General features: G+C 29.5%; 2 protein-coding genes across 6 annotated transcripts in view; one reads left to right on the top strand and one right to left on the bottom strand.

The window, feature by feature from the left end:
* LOC112601904 (neurobeachin) overlaps positions 1-23325 on the top strand; it is a 221876-nt gene that overhangs the window by 193169 nt on the left and 5382 nt on the right. For all 5 annotated transcript variants that reach the window (XM_025349776.1, XM_025349775.1, XM_025349777.1 and 2 more), the window contains 2 exons: positions 13995-14112; positions 22765-22867. In XM_025349776.1, coding sequence (XP_025205561.1) covers positions 13995-14112; positions 22765-22867 — 221 coding nt within the window. The remainder of the gene's footprint in view (positions 1-13994; positions 14113-22764; positions 22868-23325) is intronic.
* On the bottom strand, positions 2081-3922 carry LOC112601906 (protein mab-21-like). Its single transcript, XM_025349779.1, has one exon. The coding sequence runs from the start codon at positions 3700-3702 to the stop codon at positions 2605-2607; it is 1098 nt and encodes a 365-aa protein (XP_025205564.1). The 5' UTR covers positions 3703-3922; the 3' UTR covers positions 2081-2604.

Raw genomic sequence — 23325 nt, 5'->3', positions numbered from 1 at the left:
ATAAAATGTTATATCTAGATTTTAGGTAGATATATATACCTACTTTTCAATTAACCGGTTGTAGAATGTTTTTTTTATTATTATGTGGATAGGTTTAAAGTTATTGTTTTAATGTTATAGGTGTTTATGTATTAATTTGTAACACTTGGTTTTTTATTAAAGTCATAATTAACCTGTTTAATGAAAATGTGTTTGGTAGTGCATAATATATTAGATATATTGTAAAGCGCGTTATGCACAGTATATTAATACATAGATAATTTACACAAAATGAAATATTTCAAATTTGATTTGTATATTATATAGTTAAATATAGAACAATATTCGAAATTATCTAGGTAGAAATTCGATTATTTACTCTTTAATGTTGCTGTTTTGTATAAATTTCTAATTTTTCTAACTAAATAATATGAATTCTGTTACAGTTTTAAACATAACATTTCACTAAACTAATTTTATATTGAATAATCATTCAAATCCAATAGAAAGTTTATATTATGTTTAGTTGTTATGCATAATTGTTTGAGTTTTATTTATTTAATAAAATGTTTAAGTAGGTAACTTTTAAGAATATAATGTAATATATTTATATAAATATATGATTTTTATTATATATGCAGGATTAGATCTTATTAAGTATCTCAAGCTTAACAATGAATTATAAAAAAAATATTAGGGTGGGATTGAAGTAAGTTTGATAAGAAATATAATATATACATACATAATTGTATATATCTATGTATATCCTAATAAAAATACTTGAATAAAACAAAAATTAATTTCTTGAAAAGTATTTAACCACAAATTCAATGTTTCAAATTTATATTTTGTTTTCGTTCTTATAAAAAAAGAATCAATTTGAATTATCAATATTATCAAATAACTATAAATAAGAGATGTAACTAAGTGGATCCATTTGTTTTGTATTTTTTTATCCAGCATAAATAATGTGTTGTTCAATCTAAATAAATTATATAATATGCAGCAAAATATCTATATTGCTCATTAAACAATATTTTAATGAATAATATTATTTTCTAATCTAATATATATATATATATAAATGTAGATATATATACAATATAAGGGTAGGTACATATACAACATATATAGAGTATAGGTTTTAGTTTGGAGTGTAAATAATATTCATAAATTCAAAAAAAATATACAATTAAAATCGCCACTCAATGACTTATTGATATTACGATATTTTGTAAGTCGAACATATCAGTTATATCCAAATATTCCATAGGTATATTTATTTCCATATATATACTCCTACATATATGTATATTTCTAAGAATACCTTTTTAATATAGTTTATATATTACACAATATATTAAGTAGTAAAATAAGTATATGACTGTTATAAATAATATATACCTATTAAAGTATATTATGATATTACGATAATACATATATATAGGTATACAGTAATACACTCACTCACTATTTTTTTAATTTATTTTTGGAACCATGTTTTGTTTTTAATTTTTCAATTTAATAATAAAATAAATAATTGTATTCTTTAAATCATTATATACATATTAATAGAATTAAAATGTTACTAAGATAATACTATTCTTACCTATTTTATAATAAATAACGTGCAATCGTATCTTATAATTTTTTATAGGTAATATAATTCATTAATAAAAGACTTTAATAAATTTGTAATAATTTTATTTTTCAGTTTAATTTAGAATGTAGGTAATAGGTATTCATAATATATTAGTATATTGTATTGTTTATGAATCATGTATTTTATGCATTTATAAAATATTTACATTCAAAATTACTAAGAGCTTAATACATTTAAAAAAAAAAAAGCTATCAATGAAGATACATAACAAATTTCATCTATAAATTTCATAGTAAATAGTTCGTTTTATCAATTTTTAATAATACATAATAAGTAATATGTAAGTAATAAATCACTAATAGTATACCTACCTACAAACAAAACAGAATAGCATAATACTGCTAATATTGCACACATACAACAAAAACGAAAAAAATTAAACAATATTATTGTAACTTAGAGAATAAAAATGTTTTATCAAAAAATAAAAAAGTATAGGTAGACATATTAATAACGATATAGTATAATATAATACAGTAAACGTATCCTTTTAAATCATTCAAGTGATGATTACGTGTGATTATAAGTTTATAACATATATGATGTATATAGGATACTTAAACATACTATATTTATAGCATATAAACTACTAAAACTACAGAGGATAATTGTTATCGATTCGAGAGATCTTTCTGGGCGGTAGCAATACATTTATATCTAATAATCAAATAACACATAGAACATTATATTAATTATCGATTTCAGCAATTGACGAAAACACGTTGACTAGCTTAGTAATAAAGTATATAAAAAAATTTATAATACTTGTATAAATATATAAATATTATGCGACGCGATGCGATGATAAAATGTACAGCGAAACCTCTTCTGACTACATCTCCGAATATAGCGGACACACTTTTAGCGGAACTGAGAGTTTGCGATATTTAAGAAGGTTTCACTGTACTGCACAGATGTTATAGGTATGTAATATAATATAATACGTCGCGCCGCGAAACCCCTCAGAGCTTATCGAAGGCCCTAGAATTGGTGAGTATCTCTCGGCTGAGCCGCCACACGTGCTTGGACGCGCTCTCCAGAGACGCTGGGGTCTTACCCTTGAACAGGTCCAGATGTGGTATGAAGTAATGCGGGCACCGGCGGCACTGCAGGCACGAGATGAGCTGCAACAGTATGCCGTTGATGCGGTCCGCAATACCAGTCTCTTCCCACTCGGCGTCCCGCGGATGTTTCTCACACTCGTACAGCAACAGCGTCTTAATGTGATAATTGGTGATCGGGTTACCGGGCAAATCGAGGTGCCTATCCCTGAGCGTCTTAAGTATGCTCAGGCATCGCTTCCGGCAGCCGCCGTATAGGAGCTGGTTCTCGACGTCTGTGAACGACATGACCCACGCGTCGCCCTCCATCGAGTTCTGCTTTCCGTGCATGATGACGCTGTCCTTGGACAGCAGGTCAAATCCTTCGGTCTTTACCTGGACGATGAGGTTGGGGTGCGGCCACGTGAGCTGTGGCACCGGCCAGTGGGCGGCTGACCGTGGCCACACGCCCGCGCACTTGAACGACGGCGTAATCTGCACCACGTACCGGTCCCGGATCCGGAGCTTCACCTCGCCCGTGTCCGACATCATCTTGACCGAGTCCCGGTAAGCGCACTTGTCGCACGCCTGCGCCACTAGCGTCTGGAACCGGGATCGAATTTTGCGGGCTGACAGGTATCCGGACGCCGTGATGAACTCGACCCATAGGCTCATGCTCCGCTTGCGGCCGTCGCTAAGCTTGAGAACCGCGCACCCGGGCAGCGATCCGTCGTCGACGAAGTTGAACACGCCCATCTGGTTCAAGTAGAGCACGATCTCGAACTCGGTAGCCGACACCACCTCCAGGCCCTCGTATCGGCCGTTGCACTCGGCCAGCGACGATATGAATCGCGGCTCCTGGGCCTCCACTTCGTGCAGTACCGTCTGCACCACCTTGCACACCTCCCGCACCGCTTTGGCCGTGGCCGTCTTCCTGGTCTCAACCCGTTCCACGCAGTACTTGTTCAGCTGATACAACATCTTAGATTGCGTGGCCAACATGTCCGACGGCAAAAGCATGCCCGCGATCAGACGTACGCGCGATCGTCGTCGCAAACAATAACAATAATGTCGTTTATTATCAATAATATTTCGCGTGCAACCTCCTTGCGCGGTCGTCGTCGGTCGGTGATCACTGTTGCAGTGTACTGATGCGGTGACGGTCCTGCTGCAGCTGCGGCGGTCGTCGCGTGCAGCCCGCGAGATCCGTTCGGTCCGTGAGCGCGCGTGCGGCGGCTGCGTCGTGCGATCGAACTGCCGCGCCGCCGTCGGGATCTCAGCCCACCGATTATAGCGACCACCTCGGTCACGCCCACTCGACCAACGGCGTGCAATCCGCCCGTCGCGCGCCGCCGCGGATCGATATCGGCGGCGGTGGAGTCGCAACTCAAGTATAGTGTAATCGTACCTTTATTTTTTCTGCTTGGGTTTAAAAGGTCGTATCTTATGCCCGCCGTCTTTGCGTTTCTTCACTGGTCTATTCGGTCTACTCTACCATACCGTAATATATTATTATAATACGCAATAAAACTATATATCTGTTAAACTCGACTTTGCCCGGGAAAAAATACAATCGACTTATAAGATACGGTGCTGTTTTGGCATGTATTGGTGCTATACATCATTTCATGGTTTCTTTCTTATATTTTCTAACGTAGTTCAAACTATACTCTCTTAAATGTCCTGGTAGATTTTCTATTAGAAAAATATGATATAAAACTTTCAGCATAATCGGGCGAGAGTAAGTTTTGGTCTATATATATATATATATATATTTATGTGCTACAAATTTTATTTTGACATTGTATTTTACTGGTATATTTGAATAACGAATACGGTTAATATTAATAGCTGAGTACTAAAATAAAATCTCTTAGCAATTGTCATGGTATATATAATAGGTCGGATATTATAGACTAATCGTTAGCTAAAATTTTTCATTTGTACGTATACTTTTGAATTCTCAAAGTACTGGTCATTACTAAACTGTATGGTCAACCAACCAATACTGCATTGACAATTATTAACACTTTTACCGGCAAGACAACAATTTCCCATAGTCGTAATAATAAAATGATACAAAAGTTACTAAAAATATATCAATAGGTATCCATTGTAATATCCATGTCTCACATTTTATAATATAAAATAAATACATGAAAATAATTTTAATCATAAATTAGTAAATGCTTAAATTATGTTTTTTTACGTTTCTCTAAATTTAAGCATTTATCAATTTATGGTTAAAATTATTTGCGTGTATTTATTTTAATTTGTTTTATAGGTACATATATTTAATCAAAATAATTGCTTATTATAGTTTACAAATATTGTGGGTCTAGATCTATAAGTTGGGAAACTCTGGTCTATACCATTATGTTTCAATGTTATTTCTATTACTAATGAAAACCTACTTATATACTCGTATATATATATATCTATAAGTAAAAAAATATTTAATTTTTTCGAACCAAAATCAAATGAAAGTGTGATCCACTATACTGCAACCTAGTGGGGTTGAAAAGTGAATAATTCCATATATATGTATACGTATATTCATTAGTTTTCTCCCTGTCTCTCTCTGTATAAATACAAAAAATATAGATATAAATAGGTATATATAGATGCAACTACTGGTTCGCTTGTGTTTTTCATTTTTTTTTTCACTCTGTGCACAGGTGCGAAGACTTCGCAGTCGCATAGTTTTCGAACGACACTTTCGTAAATGGTATTTGTACATATAGGTAATAATATATTCGTGTATATATATATATATATATATATATATATATATATAATGTACATGGACTCACGCGAGTGCTATGTGTGTAGATCGTTATACGAGTTTCGTATCATGTATACAATGGCTTGTTTTTAACCTAAATACTTATATTATTTATATATAACTTATTAGTATATATATATTTATATTGTTTATTCGACATAAAAATATATTTATTATAATAATAGTGATTTAAATACATATTATAATATACGTATTAGGTATAGTAGGTATATATATCTGCATATAATATATGTATAGTTCTGCGGGTAGTGTATATAACCTTTGCATATTATGTACAATACAAAATAAGTATATATATATATAAATGTGTTTCTGCTTGAGTGCGGTAGGTTTCTGTTTATAAATATATAAATCGTTTGATATATTGTCTGGATATATGTATAATAAGGCATGCAGGTATATATACAATGTGACTGTATGTAAATCTTTACTCCCTGCACTATAGCCTTATTCCGTCGTATTTGTCTTGTGAAACTCTTCTAATTGACCGGAATTTCTATACCCACTCCGCATTTTATCGCGGCCAAACGGAAATCCATAAATGTCTCGTTTAATGCCAGCTTTATACTTGTATTGTGTTCGTTTATAAATATATACCGGTATATACATTTATAATACGAGTACTATTCACTTACGTATACCACATTTTATTCCAATTATTATTTGTATCGTAGTTGCTAAAGATTGTAAAAATCGTTTTGTACTAATATGGTTTTTTAAACTCTATGCTTAATAAATTACTTACTAGCTGTATGAAGTTAAATTGTATCTATATTCTATATTATATAAGTATATACAAATATTTACTAGGAATAACTTTACATAATGACCTTCTACGTCGTTTTACTTAATTCGTCGTGTGTGCATGTTTTATGTACCTACATTTATAAAAGACCTTTAATAAGCAACTCTATTTATTAAAGTGTGATTTTTTTAATTCAAGTGTTATTTAAACTTGCAGTATTTTCAATCAATTTTATATAGTTATGAAAAAAGAATAATTAAAAAAGATTTTCATGTATATTTTGTTTTTAATAATCAAATAGAGTTTCAACTATTATTTATCTTATTATTTTGTTTGTTTAATTTAAACTAATATATTTAATTATTTATTCTAAAGAAGAATATATGTTCCTGAACTACAATCTCTTATTTATAAATTAAAACTAATTTTTTATCGTTGACATGAGCTAAATGTCGGTACACCAACTATATAGTCAGCAGGTAAAATTATATAGTAATTATTATCAGATTATTAAGATTACATTTAATGTTTTCTAATGTGGAATAAATATAATGTTATATAATTGACAGCAAATAATTATGTGATAAAAAAAAAAATAAATAAATAAATAAATTAAAAAAAACTGTTTCCAATTTTATTATATAATCAGATTAATATTTATTACAAGGGACGTGTAACAAAATGTGACAATGCACAACAAATTCCACCGTCGACCAACTGACATTCTATATAGGTACCTACTTGGACAATAGTCAATCATAATTATCATAATAAATTGCTCTTAATCAAACTTCTAACAATATAACCTTCGAGCTCTTAATATTTTTTCACAAATCACACTATGTCTATAATTTAGGATCTACAAATGGCGAGCGGTGAACAAACCTTTTCTGGCCTGCGGGCAAGATATTAATTTTTTTTCTTTTTTGAATTATCCATGTTTTCACTAACTTTTGTTTTAATTTTTTATTTTAATTTTATTTTTTTATGAATAAATGCGTTTATAATATTATTACGGCCTCCGAAAACTTCCTGAATTTCTTAAGTGACTTTCCAAAAATATTATTTGATGATTCCTGATATACGCATACCTACATCATACTATCAAATTGAACAGACCGAAAATAGAGAATATTGGCGACCTTTGACCGCGCATCTTCAATGGCGTCGATTTGTTATCACTTAGACGTATACACATATATGTATGTATGTTGTATATGTATACATGTGTTATTTCTTATTACGTCTAATTCTGTCTTTTCTATGAAATGGCCGCCGTTATACATATATATATATATATATATATATAGAAAGAGTATCTCTAGTAATCCTTATTGGCACCGGAGTTACAGTCGCACTCTTATACATGTATAGATATTATTATTTGTGCGCGCATCCTCGTGGGGGATGAACGTCACTTCGGATTATTGTAGCAATTTGTCGTCGTCTCTGGTGGCGTAGACTGTAGTGCATGTCTCTGGGGGGGCGCTCGCAAAACTCAATACAATGGAAAATATTACTTTTCGTATGCTAGCAGTTTGATTTGTGGGTTTACCGTATATTATGTATATATATACAATAGTTCCGGTGTGTGGGATCGTAAAAGAAACGACTACAGAAATAAAACAAACGCGTTCTGTGGAAAAAGCAGCACGTACCTTCAACCTTGTCGTAAAAAATGTGTCTAATAAAAATAATAATAGATATTAAAATAATATATTATCATTTTTCAGATAAAAACGTAGTTATTAATCTGCAAAAAAAAAACAGTTTGTAAAAAGATTTATTTGTTAAATCCATATTAAATTTACTGTGTTCGTATTTAATAGATATAATAATATTTAACTATTCTTCATATCAAATGATTAACTGTTAAGGTATATACGTTTTTATAGTCGTGTTTTGTATAATATAGATGTACATATATTTTTACTTAATTACTATTTTCACAATATTATATTGATATCAATTTATAATCATTTTAGTATTTTATTTTAAATAATAATTTTGGATTTAGTGTTTGTTAGCAATTTAAAAAAAAAACAAATTTTTATTCAACTGGGCAAATAAATACGCAAGTGTTTAAAATTCTCTGCCTTAATTATGACTGTACATAAACTTCTTGTTCAAAATTTGATTTTTATAGATCAAAATACTCTGAAAAATATTTTGTTTCAGAGTATGGAATTAAAATATATTCCTGTCGTTCGAAAAATTAAAAATCTTAGATGCTAGTAATTAAAATGGTAACAATATATATATAAATATTTTTTGAAAAATATGGTTTTAAAAATTTAAAATTATGTAATAAAAATATTTCAAAAATTAGGGATTTCTGAAATAATGAGTGTTTTAAATTTTAAATCTGTTAAATAGATCACATCCTGTATTCATCTTGAATATTAATGAGAAAAGCAATTTTTATTTGTGTCTGTGTATCTGTGTCTGTATGTCTGTGTATATGTGTGTTTGTATATATATATATATAAAGCTGTATAGTCTATAATAATATGTGTGGTGCGCGTAGGTTGCTGGGCCACCTCATCGAAACAACAACGCCGTGGAGGCGCATAAATCACCCAAGGATGCGGTGTCGGGGCACCCATTAGACCCGTCCGTGGCGCGATTATTTTTGGAACCAGCGTGTGTGCTACTATCCGTGTGATTTTTGCGATCGTGTGTGTGTGGCGCCTGTATGGCGTGCTCGGTTCACGCCACAATATTAATAATAAATAATAATATATAAACCGTTGAGCTTATATTTTGTCGGGTTTCGTGTGTGTGATGTGTACACGCGGAATTGCGGTTAATATTCACACGGCTGCCGCTACGACCCTCCTTCGGCAGCAAATATTAATTGTACATCATTGACGCTACACGCGCGTAAAAGTGTAATTGCGTAGTATATACTATAATAAATGCGTGTCATCTGAAAAGAAAAAATGAGAATATCAATTAAAGGTAACACCGACCCCCACCGCTCCCAGCAGGGTTACTATACATCGTAATCGTAATAAAATCCCCATTTATAATGTCCTATTGTAAACCGATAATCACACTATATAGGCATGACGAGTACTGAGTATTTTAGGTAGGTACTGCATAATAATATAGGTAACTACAGATAATTAATTATCATGATATTCGTCATCTTTGTCTGTGTACAGTATAATCGGTATATAATAATTTTATTTTCGCATATTCTCATTCTACAGCAATGCTAATAACCGTCGATGTATTTATTTATACGTTTATTTGCTCGACAAATACATTATTATTCATTGGACTAAAATATAATTATTCCGACAATATAATCGTATTATACGGTAACACGCCATCCGAGTCTATAGCGTACATAAAATATATTCCATCAAAAAAAATTTCATTTCACAACTGAACGGTTTTCGGCACGTGCATACGCCTATTTATATGTGATGTACATTTATAACGACTGAAATTCGACTCGGAGATTTAACGCGTATCTGTTTGTATATAATATAATGGTGATACACATAATAAGCGTACCGTCACTCGATTTTCGAAAAATTGTAATACGTTGGTCACGTGCAATTTATTACTATACACATTATTCATACAATGCTCGTACAGTCTTCGAATACGTATAAGGTCGTCGCTGGTGTGTCGTAAGAACTCTCTCTCTCTCTCTCTCACTCTCTCTATCTTTTTTTCTTTCGTACACACAAACACACACTGACGTGTGGACTTAATTGAATAAAATGTGTGTGTACAGGATAATAATAATTATCACAGTACGAAGGTGGTCTTGGAGCCTGTGTTTTGTGTGCGGCCGGCGACCATCAAGGTCCGCGACGGGTAGGCCACCGGGGAATTGTCATCGCCTAGACACAACATCCCTAATAAATTACTGGGGAGGTTCGTCCTATTAAAAACACGTGCTGTGCAGCAGATATAATATTTCACATGAAAACGACTGAGGACTTGTTTATTTTACTCACATAGTCTGCACTCTAATTATGTACGATTTGTATACAGATGATATTATATACATATATGTATATTATATATGTTTTCGTCAATTTAATTTTAAACATAGGTACCTATTAAGTTCAAAAGTCGCCAAATAAAAAATATGCTCATATGCTTTTATAAGTTACTTAAACATAACAACAACAAAATATACACATAAAGACTTTATTATTATAAGTGAACTTCTGCAACTTTGAACCATGTGTATAATATTATAATCTCAGATCTACAGGCGTGAACAAGTAGTCCCGCCTGGAAACTCGATAGTTATAATATTTGGTTTTGGTTTTTCACTATTTTATGTTATGTATAGGTACACTTGAAATAATGATTTTTACATAATTATACGTACCTATCATTTAATTAAAAAAAAACAAACCACTAAAATGTAATAATCTATATAATATTTAATTAACTGTATCCACTATATATCATAAAGGTCCCGTTATATTAGTTATTTAATTTCATAATAAAATTATACTCAATGAATGATTTATTTTTGGAAATCGTACGACCAATTTAATTTTTGTTTATTAATCGAGATAAAACGTGCGCGTATATTCCTTAATTTATTCGTAAGTACCTTTTATAATTTATTTGATCTTTAAATAAAGTTAATGAGTCCAAAAGTAAGGAATGAGTTTATTTTAGTATTTTTTTTTTTTTTTTTATATAAATACGCGTCTTCCCAAAAAATAATTAACCATTGAAATTCAATTTCGCGTTTCATTTACCTCATCATTATTTAAACACACTTCATAGTAACTAACACACACACACACACACACATATTATATGATTTTATTTAAACGTACCTACATAATATATAACGCACTGCGTATATCATATACATGGGCATATGGGCATGTCGTAGACCAACAACTGTTTAATAAGACGCGCACATAATATCGTAGCCATAAATTCCGATTTTAACGACTGTGTTTCTGGATCGCTTGAAATCTGAATACTCGCGACCTGCAAACGATAGTATGTTTTGTTTATTATTCTCTTTTAATTTTATAATATCAACTGTTAGTATATGTATATATCATGTACACATATATGATATAATGATGCGTATTAATATATCTTGTGGGTTCATTATTATTCTGAATTTCAATCTATGCACATACAGAGAATGTTATCTAGTTGGCAGCACGTTGTAATTTTTTTTATTTTATCGTTATAACGACAATTAAAACTTGATATTATTCAAATAATTACTTATGGTGAACATAAGAATCATATAATACATGGCACATCTAGCTATAACATATTATAATATGACATATTCGTATAGATTATTACTGGCAAATACCCAGTATCATAATCATATTCGTTACAATCATTTGACAGTTATACGTTTAATAACCTATATTAAACTCCTCAAGTATTGTATAACAAATAAATATTATTAAAAATATATGTAACCTGTGTTTTGGTACAGTTACATTTAAAAGTGATGATGATATGTGGTCTTTCTTTGTTATTGCCTTTGTGTTACACTATTTTTTAAAATTAATTTATTCATCATTAACTCATTATCTGAATAAACGATAATATTTGGCTCTAGATGATATATAATACGTAGATTTTCGTAGCCTTTTTCTCTCCGTGTACAATTATATTTTATAATATTTTATTACCCATATTATACGTACCTATATTAGTTCTTATACACACGCAAATAAACGGTCAAGACGTCAAATTGACCTGTAGTTATGTTAAATAATAATATAAATGCAACCGGTAGCGTCAAAGCTAATAGTAGAATTTGAAATGCTCTGTAACCAGTAATAAACTCTATAGATGCCACTTACAAAGCCACTTTTACTAAATAGTACAGGAAAATGCAGAGCTACTTAAAAAGTTCTTCTTAAACTAAACAAGCTTACAAGACATATGTCAAAATATTTTTTTTGTCCGTGTATAAAATATTATTATGTATATAATATGGTAAGTATAATGTATAAAAAGGATAAGTAATACCCCTCTTATTTCGTGATTATTTCAAAAATTACTGAGAATTTACAATTTTAACGCTAAAAATTACCAACGTGAATCCTATTTATTACTATAAATGTTCATCAAAGTTTATGATTAGAGCATTTTTTTCTTTTGGAAAAAGTATCTATTTAGACTCAAAATTCCACTCAAAATTTAAAGTATACATTTAATCTAAATATAAACGCCTTTATATAGCTACCGAATAATTCTCGTATATTTTAATTATTATAATTCTCACATCGTAGTCTGCGGCATGGTCCTCGTCACTTATCTCGTCACTTCACACTCGAAAACTATAATATGACCGATGGATGCAGATCACGCGCTACAGTTTGTATATACATATATAACAATAGGGGGACGTTGACGACAAATTGCAGTAAAATAAACGCGCATGCATGGGGTACGACCCCAATATATAATACACAAGACTTAATTTAATAACATTCACTGGTTGTTTATGTAGGTGAACTACGCTTTCGTATATATTACGCGTATGTGTGTGTTATATTATAATATTTTATTATACTATGTACAAACAATGAACGCAAACACTGCTGTGTCGCGCCCCTATCAGAGACTAAACCATAATCGTATAAGAGTGCTGAGAGACCTACGAAACGTCCCTGTTTTATGGATTTTCGACCGTATGATAATAGTATATGTACCATGATTATAATATAGCACGTTTAAATAAATCGAAATGCGGGCGTAAAATTCACGAAAAAACTTTCGGTACAGTGAAAATCGAAAAAATATATCATAGTTTGCGTAGTTTACATATTTTAATGTATCTACTTGCAACGTTTATTCAATTTATGACGCTCTGTACTTCCGTGGTAACTCGATTTTATGTTCTCTCTTTTAAAATAATTTAAAATAACACACTTTCTTTCCTCTTAAAAAAAATATTACTTAAGCCACTAACTTCGGATGAGTTTCGATCTGTAACTAATGCAATATTATATATTTTCTAGGGAGTCTTTTTTTTTATACCTACAGTAAAACATGATTAGTACAATTTTATTTTGTTGTTGTTCTATGATTAGGTATTAGTTGAATGTGTAATTTCGGGCTACGGCCATCAATAGTATTTTTGAAAAGTATTATTTATAATCATTACCTACTTACACAACCATCATCAATTTCGGTGTGTACCTACATCCTACATTACTATAATACGAATAGAAGAACATTATATCCTATCGATGGGTTTTTGTATAAATAACCGCACACTTAAATATAATATAATAGTAACATAATAATTTATTTACATAGATAAAAATCTTAATGACACGTAATGCGCCAACATTAATAAAAAACGATCGTTTATTCGATTATTATATAGTTAATTTGCATTAATCACGAAATTTATTCGGTTGCGTGAGCTTAAATAGACGCCAAAAACTGTAACATTCATCACTCGTCGTCACCGAGTCTAAATTATAATATAATATTTTATGTAGATACTATCAAAAAATATCTAAATAAAATTCGTAGGTATTATAAAGATAAATCATTGTTGTGAATACTAAAAACTTATAATACTCTAAAAATTAGTATTCTATTGATTTATCATTGTTATATTTTAGTATTTATCTTTATACAATGATTATTCGGTGTCTAATAATGCTTCAGTTATAACATAAATAGTTTGAAAATTATTTTAGTTTTCGATAATAATCCTAAAAAATATAAATTCTTGTTTTCAGCAGTAATAATATATAATATCATCTTTGTTCGCAGGTGTTGAAATACTGTGATCATTTGCACGGAAAATGGTACTTTTCGGAAATCAGGGCGATATTCTCGCGCCGGTACTTATTGCAGAACATCGCCATTGAAATATTTATGGCCAGTCGAAGTGAGTATTTATAAAATATATTATACATGTACACCAGATCAATACATAATATGTAGTACCTATGTATAGTTATCGTATTATAATTTTTGAAAGTTACAAAATATAGTTACTTGATCACCATATTTTCTAATTCTTGAATTATCTTGTACTACTTAAGAGCTTCGTGGTAACACAGTCGATACTTATATTTTTTAATTAAGAATTCTTCTTTTTAACTTTATGTTATTTATCGATAAGTTAATTTGAAAATTATATGTTAGGGATAATAGTTCATAATCTTTAAAAATGGTTAAATGGTCTTACAAAAATATAAAATAGATGTAAAATCGGCTCTATGTTTTATTATACATGAATCACAATATTGTTAAGTCACTAGAGCCCTCAAATCTTTCAAACCCATTATAATTATTATAAAATTATTATTCGCTAAATAATACACAATAGAAAAAAAAGAGTTCTTATTTGAAAAATAGAAGGTGGTATCTCCATAAAACATTCCTCAAGTAGTACAAGAAATCTCAGGAATCTTAAAATATTATGGTCTTTAAATATATTTAAAAATTCCAAAAGAAATTTTAAATAACTAGGTTACTCAAGAAGAAGAATGAGGGATGATAATATATTTTCGTGTACTCGTGTATAAGAATAAATTATGTGATATCTATTTAATAATTGCACTCCGTGGCGGGCATTATATAATTTCATAGACATTTTAACGTGTTCTATTGATGCATGTAGTATTTGGTTGTTGTGTGATAAAAATGCAAGTACCTATACTGCTGTTTTGTTCCGATGCACCAGTCCCGCGTATTAGATCTTCAAGCATAAGTATATTCATGTTTTACCATTATAAACATATTTTTTTTATCATAATATGGACTCGTTAACATCAGGTGGTAGGGATGACACGCAAGGTGTTCTATTAAACCTAAAAGTAGCCCAAGTGTAAGTATATATAATGAAATATAATAGTCATACATCTATAGTGTTATCAAACGCACATGACGTATTATATACTTATATTAACACGCGTGTTCCATATGCCGTCAGGATTACATATTTTTATTAAGTCGCACCGGATGGAATTTTATTCCCATATTATTTGTATATTACATAATTATATTCCGCTATGACAGTCGCGACGCAAGTTCCATACAATTTTCATTTTTTGATAGTATTATTATTTATTTATGTTTTAATTATTCTAAGAAAAATAGATTAGATTATATGTTGTTTGCATTCATACATAATATGCTAAGTTCTACACTTAATTTTTTTATATTATAGTGGATATTTAGAAAACGATGATCAATATAATATACTGAATTATAAAAGGTAGATAAGTATGCAATTAATATTAGCTATGATAATTCAAATAAGTAATAATAATATAAGGGAATGAACTAATAAGATTTCAAGTACAGTGGACAACCATTTAGTTTTCCATCTATGTTTTTAGAATTTCTCATTGTTTATATGTGGTAGATATTTGTGTGTAAAATGAAGTGAAGTGAACCAATTTATTTTATAGTAAAATGAACTATGAACATTTTCAGCCAGAGTATTTAGCCATAAGTATTACCTACTTGTGTTTTTAATTTGAAGATTTGTACGTACGTTTTAATTTCGTATTTCGTATGATCAATTTGATCTGATTATTAACAATTTTTTTTAATTGTGTCGGTAATTGTTAATATATAATATATATAAACCTATGAGTATAATCACGTAATAATTTATATACATTAGACATCTTTCATCCTAGTATTTAGAAATATATTTGACAGTTTATGAAATCAAGTATACAAATTTAACATAATGTGTTATCATACCTCAGAAATTAAAAAAAAGGTTTAACGATTTTGCAAAGTGGTTGTGATTAAAAGAAGTGTATGTTAATTATGAGAATAGGATAACCAAAGATTATTAAGAATTCACAATTTCCAATCAAATGTTTAGAATTTATTTTTTTAAAGCTGTTAATTTAATGAATACTCATTCTTTTAAATGCATTTTTTTGTATATTATTCTAAATAATATTAATTATGAAAATAAAATGTATTTACAGTGCAAATTGTTCGCATGGTGAATTGTACGTAGTTACTTCGTGCAGGCTAGGTATCTTATGTATCTCGTCTTGCGTTGAAAAATAACATTTGATTTACAGTCGTGTGTAATACACAGAAATAAAAAGCGTTAAAACGACATTCGTAGCTATATACCTTTCTGGTTAACTACTTTTAAATAATAAACTCGTAAATATGTATAATATCGTCTCTGGAAAAAACTACTGAGACTGTCATCACTCATAGCACGCGCCGACTAACGTGCTATAATCATATTGCCGCTATACAGTGTGTAAGCCTAAATAAAACTCGTTTCGATACGAATCTCCTGGTAGGTAAAAGAATACCTATATATTTTTTTATCTGTGTGATGTGTGATGTGTGTGTGTGTGTTGTGTATATATATTTATATTATATATTACCATTTTCGGACCTCATGTCTCGTCATAAGAAATATCATATTAGTATATCCATAATATTTTAATCAGAACACATAAGAAAATATAAATTCTATATCCGAGTAATATAATTATTATTGAAATTTTTAGTGGTCTACACATTGTGTTTCAGTTGAATAAGAAGCAAAGTTCTTAGTTTTTTTTTTTTTTTTTGCAAATTCCACTTCCATTTGTGAACACAAAACTTAATTGATTACATCGGTGTACACCATATATGTATGTATTATGTAGATATATTTGTTTTAAGAACTTGTTCAACGAACAAATCCTGTGCGAGTTTTGTTATATTATTAATAATTTATCTCCCCCGTATCTAAAACCACTTTTAATCCGTTTTATATTTAATTTATATATTTAAGTACGAAGAAAATGTACCTAATATGTGATAAAATTGTGAAAAAAATTTATGTTTCTGGTTATAATATTATACATTTTTATTATAATGCGTAGGCGTTGATTAAAGTTTACCCGTCAAACACTGGCCTTTTTATACTTTATTTTCCCACCTCAAAATGAGACCTGCAATTTTTCACAATTATGAAAAAGTTATTAAACTTCAAGTGATTTATTATTGACTTAAATTTAAAGTATTTTTCAAACAAGTAATACAAAAAAATGATATATAATAAATAATAATATGTAGGTATATACTATTATTAACATTTCAGTATTTTACCGTTAATAATTACACTCGATATGATATAGATTGCAATTATATATATTTTTCATAATTTTCTTCTCTTATTAATTAACCATTATATAATACTATAATAACTAGCTAATTCTTTGTCAATGTGTTCAACAAATATTTTTAACTAACAAAATTTTATATCTATCCTGTCTCTAACCTCCATTACTATTAAACGTGATAAATTGTTAATTATGTATGCATATTTTAAAGGATTTATCCCTACTTTGTTTTTCTAAATTCTCTTGATAATAGTTTATTTTTAACTTTTTAGATTATTTGATAATTTGAGACTAATTAAATTTAAATTATCAATTTATGCCAATCATAAGGGTAATTTATGAAATTGAACAATTTGAACAAAACTTTATCATATTATAAACAGTATATGATTACGGATATTTAACGTAAATAAGTATAATTTATATTAAAAAAATATCTTTTCAAGGGTATTCTCAAACCAATGGATCGCATATAATTACAAATATATGTAAAATTATTATACTTCTACCCGTTCTATGTAACCATACATGGATGGATTCTTGATAAATTGATATTATATTTTAACACTATATGTAATTGTATAATGCTTATTTTATACTGCACTTTTCAATTTAATACTTTTATACATTAATATTATTATTTTATGATATATCATAACAATCTGAATCGATAAATTTGTGTTTATAATAATATAGTTAAGTATAATAACCGATTATATAATATTATGTATATAATGATTTGTTTTGTCGGATTCCATTACCGCCCTAAGTGTGTGCTTTAGTGTGTATAACAGACGTCACTTCAGCAGTCAAACACATAATATATTATGTATATATTTATACACGACGAGACAATTTTTTTCTCTCATATTATTATTATTACCATCAGCTCTCGCCACCAGTTCTGTACGGTGTTTCTGTATACGCCCGACGACATTCCAATTGAGGTTTTTTTTATACAATAAAATATGTATAAATGTAATTTTTTTTTTCTACTTGCCGTCGCGTCGTAGTAACTGTTTTTTTCAACTACTCTTGCACCGTCGTCATCGTCGGCACGGCTTTTGTCTGTCGTCCAAAGCCGGCTCGCAACAGATTCCGAACCGGACACAATCGGCTCTCCAAATCTCACAGCCAGTCCAAATTTTATACCGACACTACCTATATTGTATCGCTTTTTTCGTTCTTATTATATAATATTACATGAGCGTTTATACACCGGGATTTGTGACCACGATCACGCCATTAAATATTATATAGCGCACGCCGCGCACTTTTTTTTTTATCACTACCACTCATGCGTGTTATTAAATACCGCGTGTAATGACGGTTTTTGGCCTATCCTCACAAACCACAGTTCCAGATCACGTCACGACCCATGTATATTATATTTTATGACATCGGTCCAGATGGGCCTGAGTAATAAATCCGGTCAGCAGATAATTAAGACACTTGCAGGTCTGATCGCCATCGCAAAAATACAAACGTCTCGTGTGTGTGTGTATATATGTATATGTGTGTATATTATATGTAGGTTTATATATATATATATATTGTATAATGTATATAATTTGCTCAACTTGGCTCTGTACCGAACGACAACATTGATGCGGTAAATTTTTTCACTATCTGTCATATCTCGTTTGGTCCATAACTCAGCAGAAATATGTGGTTTTCAAGACTATTGAATCAAATAACTAAGACGAGTTGATATATATGTATATTGTTTATGATTATGTGAATACCAAAAAATATTTATTATATAGTTTGTGTTTCGAATAAATTTCCGGGTGAATTATTTTTACACTCTAACGTAAGTTTAAATATAGATATATAAAACGATTAGAAATGTAAAATGTGAAACACGTTTATTATGTTAGATAAAAAAGGTAAAAATATAATTTATAAAACACTCGATTCATCTTAAAAGTTGTTATTACTTCTTTTGTTAATTATTAACTATTAATATTTTTATCAGCTTACACAAATTACGCGCATCTATCACTATACTACGCAAACAAATACAAGCAATTAATTATTAAAAGTTAAAACAAATATAAAGTATAGGTACATTCGTGTAAATCAATTAAATATGATATTAACTATTCATAGTACTCGCATCCAGTATTTTTTGTTCATATAATAAAAAAACTCGATTTATTGAATTATAAACTTATCTTTTTACATTGGGTTTTTGATATAATATTATAAAGTAACCAATCAGAATACTACTATAATATATATTAAATTTGTTAATTATTTTATCCGTGTGATCGTATGTTTCCGGTTCACTTGCATGGAAAAATAGTCATTCGTTCGCCATTTATCACCGTTAATAGTTTTATATATGTTGATAATTTATCTTGAAGCCTATATTATTATAATGTGTGTGCTGACAGTAAAAACACGAATTAGCACTTATGACTCTATGAGGTATCAATTGCTTATAAGACCACGCATATTCAACACAATGTGTACGGTTATTTAGGCACGCTTAGAAAAGATGGATAATTATTCATTGTAAACCAAATTGTCGTTAAAAAATATCCCGTTTGAAAAACATATTGTTGGAATTAAAATTGTATTGAATCTTATATTACTTTAGAATCGTAACCAGTTTGAAATTTATTATCAAAGAAATGTATTATCTTGAATACGTACATAATTATTTGAAATATATTCTAGGTTATGAAAACATTTGTTAACTGTAGGTAATATATTGAATATTTCTGCTGGAAATATGTATAGTATATGGTTCTAGTGGTACGGTTACAAAAATACTTTTCCGACAAAATACATTCTAAATAAATACGAATTCGAGATAGTTTTGCTGTTAGTGAATTTGTAAACGGATAAATTTTCAACTGAATATGTTTCTGTCAAAATATATTTCAAAACTAATTAAGTTTCAAATAAATACCTTCAGTTCGGAAAACATATTTTCTGAATTTTTGCGTTGAAACTAATTATTTTTCAATAAAATATAGTTTTTAAACATTTTTAATAATAATGTATCAATATCAATGTAGTATAAGATAATATTGATGACTACAGAAATGTTGCTATATATTGATGAATTATTCGTTCACCAGATTTCAATTTTCATGTAGAAATTCTTCCATAACCTATCAATAGATCCCAATAAAATATTGTAAAAGTACGCCAAATATACAACTTAGTATACCAGTTATATCTCTGATGATACTGCACTATCTGACTAATTTTAAGCTCTTAAACGATAGTTAAGTTTATAGCTAGTCTTATTAAATTTACCTATATGTACTCGAATTATTAGAAACGGTTATAATGTATACAAACGATACTGTAAACGTGGATGATTTTTAAAATTACCAAAAAATTAAGCTTTTACCTCGTGCGTGTTCTACTTGTATGTATACATGTCTAATACACCTACTTATTACCTCTATAATACCTATATATGTATACGTATTTACGCGCCGTCTGATTTATTGTTACTAGTGTGTGGCGTTTCGGGGTTCGTTTTTAAACAGGAAACGTTCGTTTTGAATAGACCGGAAGTGCTTAGGGGTCGTACGGATTGGAGAAATTATCTCCGACCCTTCTCGTCGGCTGCAGGGGCGGCAGCTACACTACACGAGCGGTGTGTTTTGTTAAGGGCGCCGCTGGTACTACCGGATCAATGTTAATTCGATTTTAAAGGACGGCCGGCAAACTCATTTGCCACCACCCTCTACTCGCGAGTTCCAAAACTCTTGCAGTGCGTTAATACAAACACTGGATTTTACTACCATGCCGCCGCCGTCGGTACAACACTTCAGCCCGCTTAGAAAGGGTCGCGCTGCAGAAAACGAATTATATGTACACGTCACCCTCGTCTGTGTTAAAACAACTCTATATCACCACCAAATGGACGAGAACTATCTATCTCTCCATCCTTGTATATACTATATATATAGTTATATATATATTCATATATATATAGACCACCTATACACAAACTTTAATCTAGTACACTGCAGCAGTGTCCTATACTTTCCATCACTCTTTTTCTTTTTCTTCTTATACACAGCATATAAATCGAAAAGCGCATGTTCTTTTCAATCGGCTAAAAGGATTTGGTCTACTACATATAATATTTTTAACAAAATTATATATATATACAATATACATATACGTGTTTTTGATAAACATTATACATGCGTATTCTCCCTGCATCTTTGCGGTCTCGTGTTGACCATATGGTTAACTTAGAATCACTGTTATTTACCCTATTTAAACGTACATTATTTCTACATCAATTATTTGTAATTTATATAACATTATAGTTATACACAGTGTGTGATATGTTTGTGAAATTGTTGTATTTTGCATAATCTGTTTTAGTGTTTTTTTCTTATTCTCTTTTAAACATATTGAACTTTTAATTTAATGCGTTTATACTATCACCATGTCAATAACAATTATGGTTTTTACTTTTTTGTACTATTGCTGTGTTTTTTTTTTTTTTTAATTTTTGAAAAAAAAAAAAATACATCTTTAAAGATATAAATCGCGTTACTGTCGCCACTATATTAAACTAATATTATTTTTATATACCAACGGTAATCACCGAACCGAATAAATCTATGTTTAAAAGTAATTTATTCATCCTACTATGTGCACTCAATGGCCGTGTTATTTTTGATGTGCCTATTAATAAAATAAACTGTATACACGCGTGTCGCATATGTAACTCGTAGTCTCACTATAATAATATATATGCATCTTAAATTAGTACTTTTAATAGGACGTAGTTAATTTTTCTTCATGTGTTATAATTTATTATATTATGTTTTAAACGTTTTTAATTAATTGCACTTTAAAATATGTTTTGTATACAGCTTATACAAATTATACCTTTACGCGTTTGGTTGTTACATTCATATATTATGCTAGTATAACTATTAAAAATTTAGTTATAACATAAAATTCAACTAATCGATTGGAAAACTTTATATTGAGCTTTATAAATTTGCACAATGCATGTAAAAAATCTTTTTAAGTATTAATTTTATTAGACTTAATAGTATTTCATAACTTTATAACTTTAAATTAAGTCTCTATTTTAGAAGTTTAATTTATTACTTTCAGTAAAACACTTATTGTCCACTTCAAAAAAAAAATAATAAAAATAAAAATATTTTCATCAAATTTTGATCAAGTTTAGGTTAGAAAGCTCTTCAATTTAGTTTAAACTTAAAAATATATTTATACTATTTATTTAAACACATATGCTTTATTATAGATAACTGGATAAATTAACTATACAATTAATGTGTATATTATTAAATAATGTGTCCCTTATTAAATAATAAATATCTAGAAAATCGTATTACCCACCTGCTATAAACTATTTAATTTAGTATGTTTTTAGTTAAAAATGTATTTTTAAATTTGTTTATTCCTTAATTTTTTAGCATCCGTGATGTTTTCATTCCCTGACCAGAATACAGTTAAACGAGTCATCAAGGCATTGCCCAGGGTTGGAGTTGGAATCAAATATGGTTTACCACAAACTAGGTAAGTGATTGAAATTTCACTTTAATTTATATTAATCGGCTTTAAAAACAATGATAAATACTTTTTTTCAAAGTATTCACTTAACCTTCAATTTAAGGAATTCGAATAATTTAATACGATTTAAAATATCAACATGATTTCCACTTGATGTTAAAAAGATAAGATTGGATAAGATTCACCCCTTTTCTCCCCCCCCACATAGAAAATAATGTATCCGTGTTTAAATAAAGAAAAATGTGTGTACTGTTAATCAAAACTATTTTAAGTATTTAAAATACTTAAAGCGGAAATTAGATTTTTATTTTCAAAGAAACGACGTAAAATGTAGGTTGTAAGAAAAAAAAAAACAGTACAAAAAACGAGAATGTTTAACAAATAATACATTGCTGTGTAATTACATATTAGTTTCCTTTATGAACAAGAAAATCAAAAATCATATTCCTCCATATTTCGCATCA

The sequence above is a fragment of the Melanaphis sacchari genome, unplaced genomic scaffold, assembly GCF_002803265.2.
Source record: "Melanaphis sacchari strain LSU unplaced genomic scaffold, SCAv2.0 Contig7_pilon_pilon, whole genome shotgun sequence".
Taxonomy (NCBI): Eukaryota; Metazoa; Arthropoda; class Insecta; order Hemiptera; family Aphididae; genus Melanaphis; species Melanaphis sacchari.
Note: the sequence above shows the minus strand (reverse complement) of the source record. Positions and strands in the feature narration are given on the sequence as shown.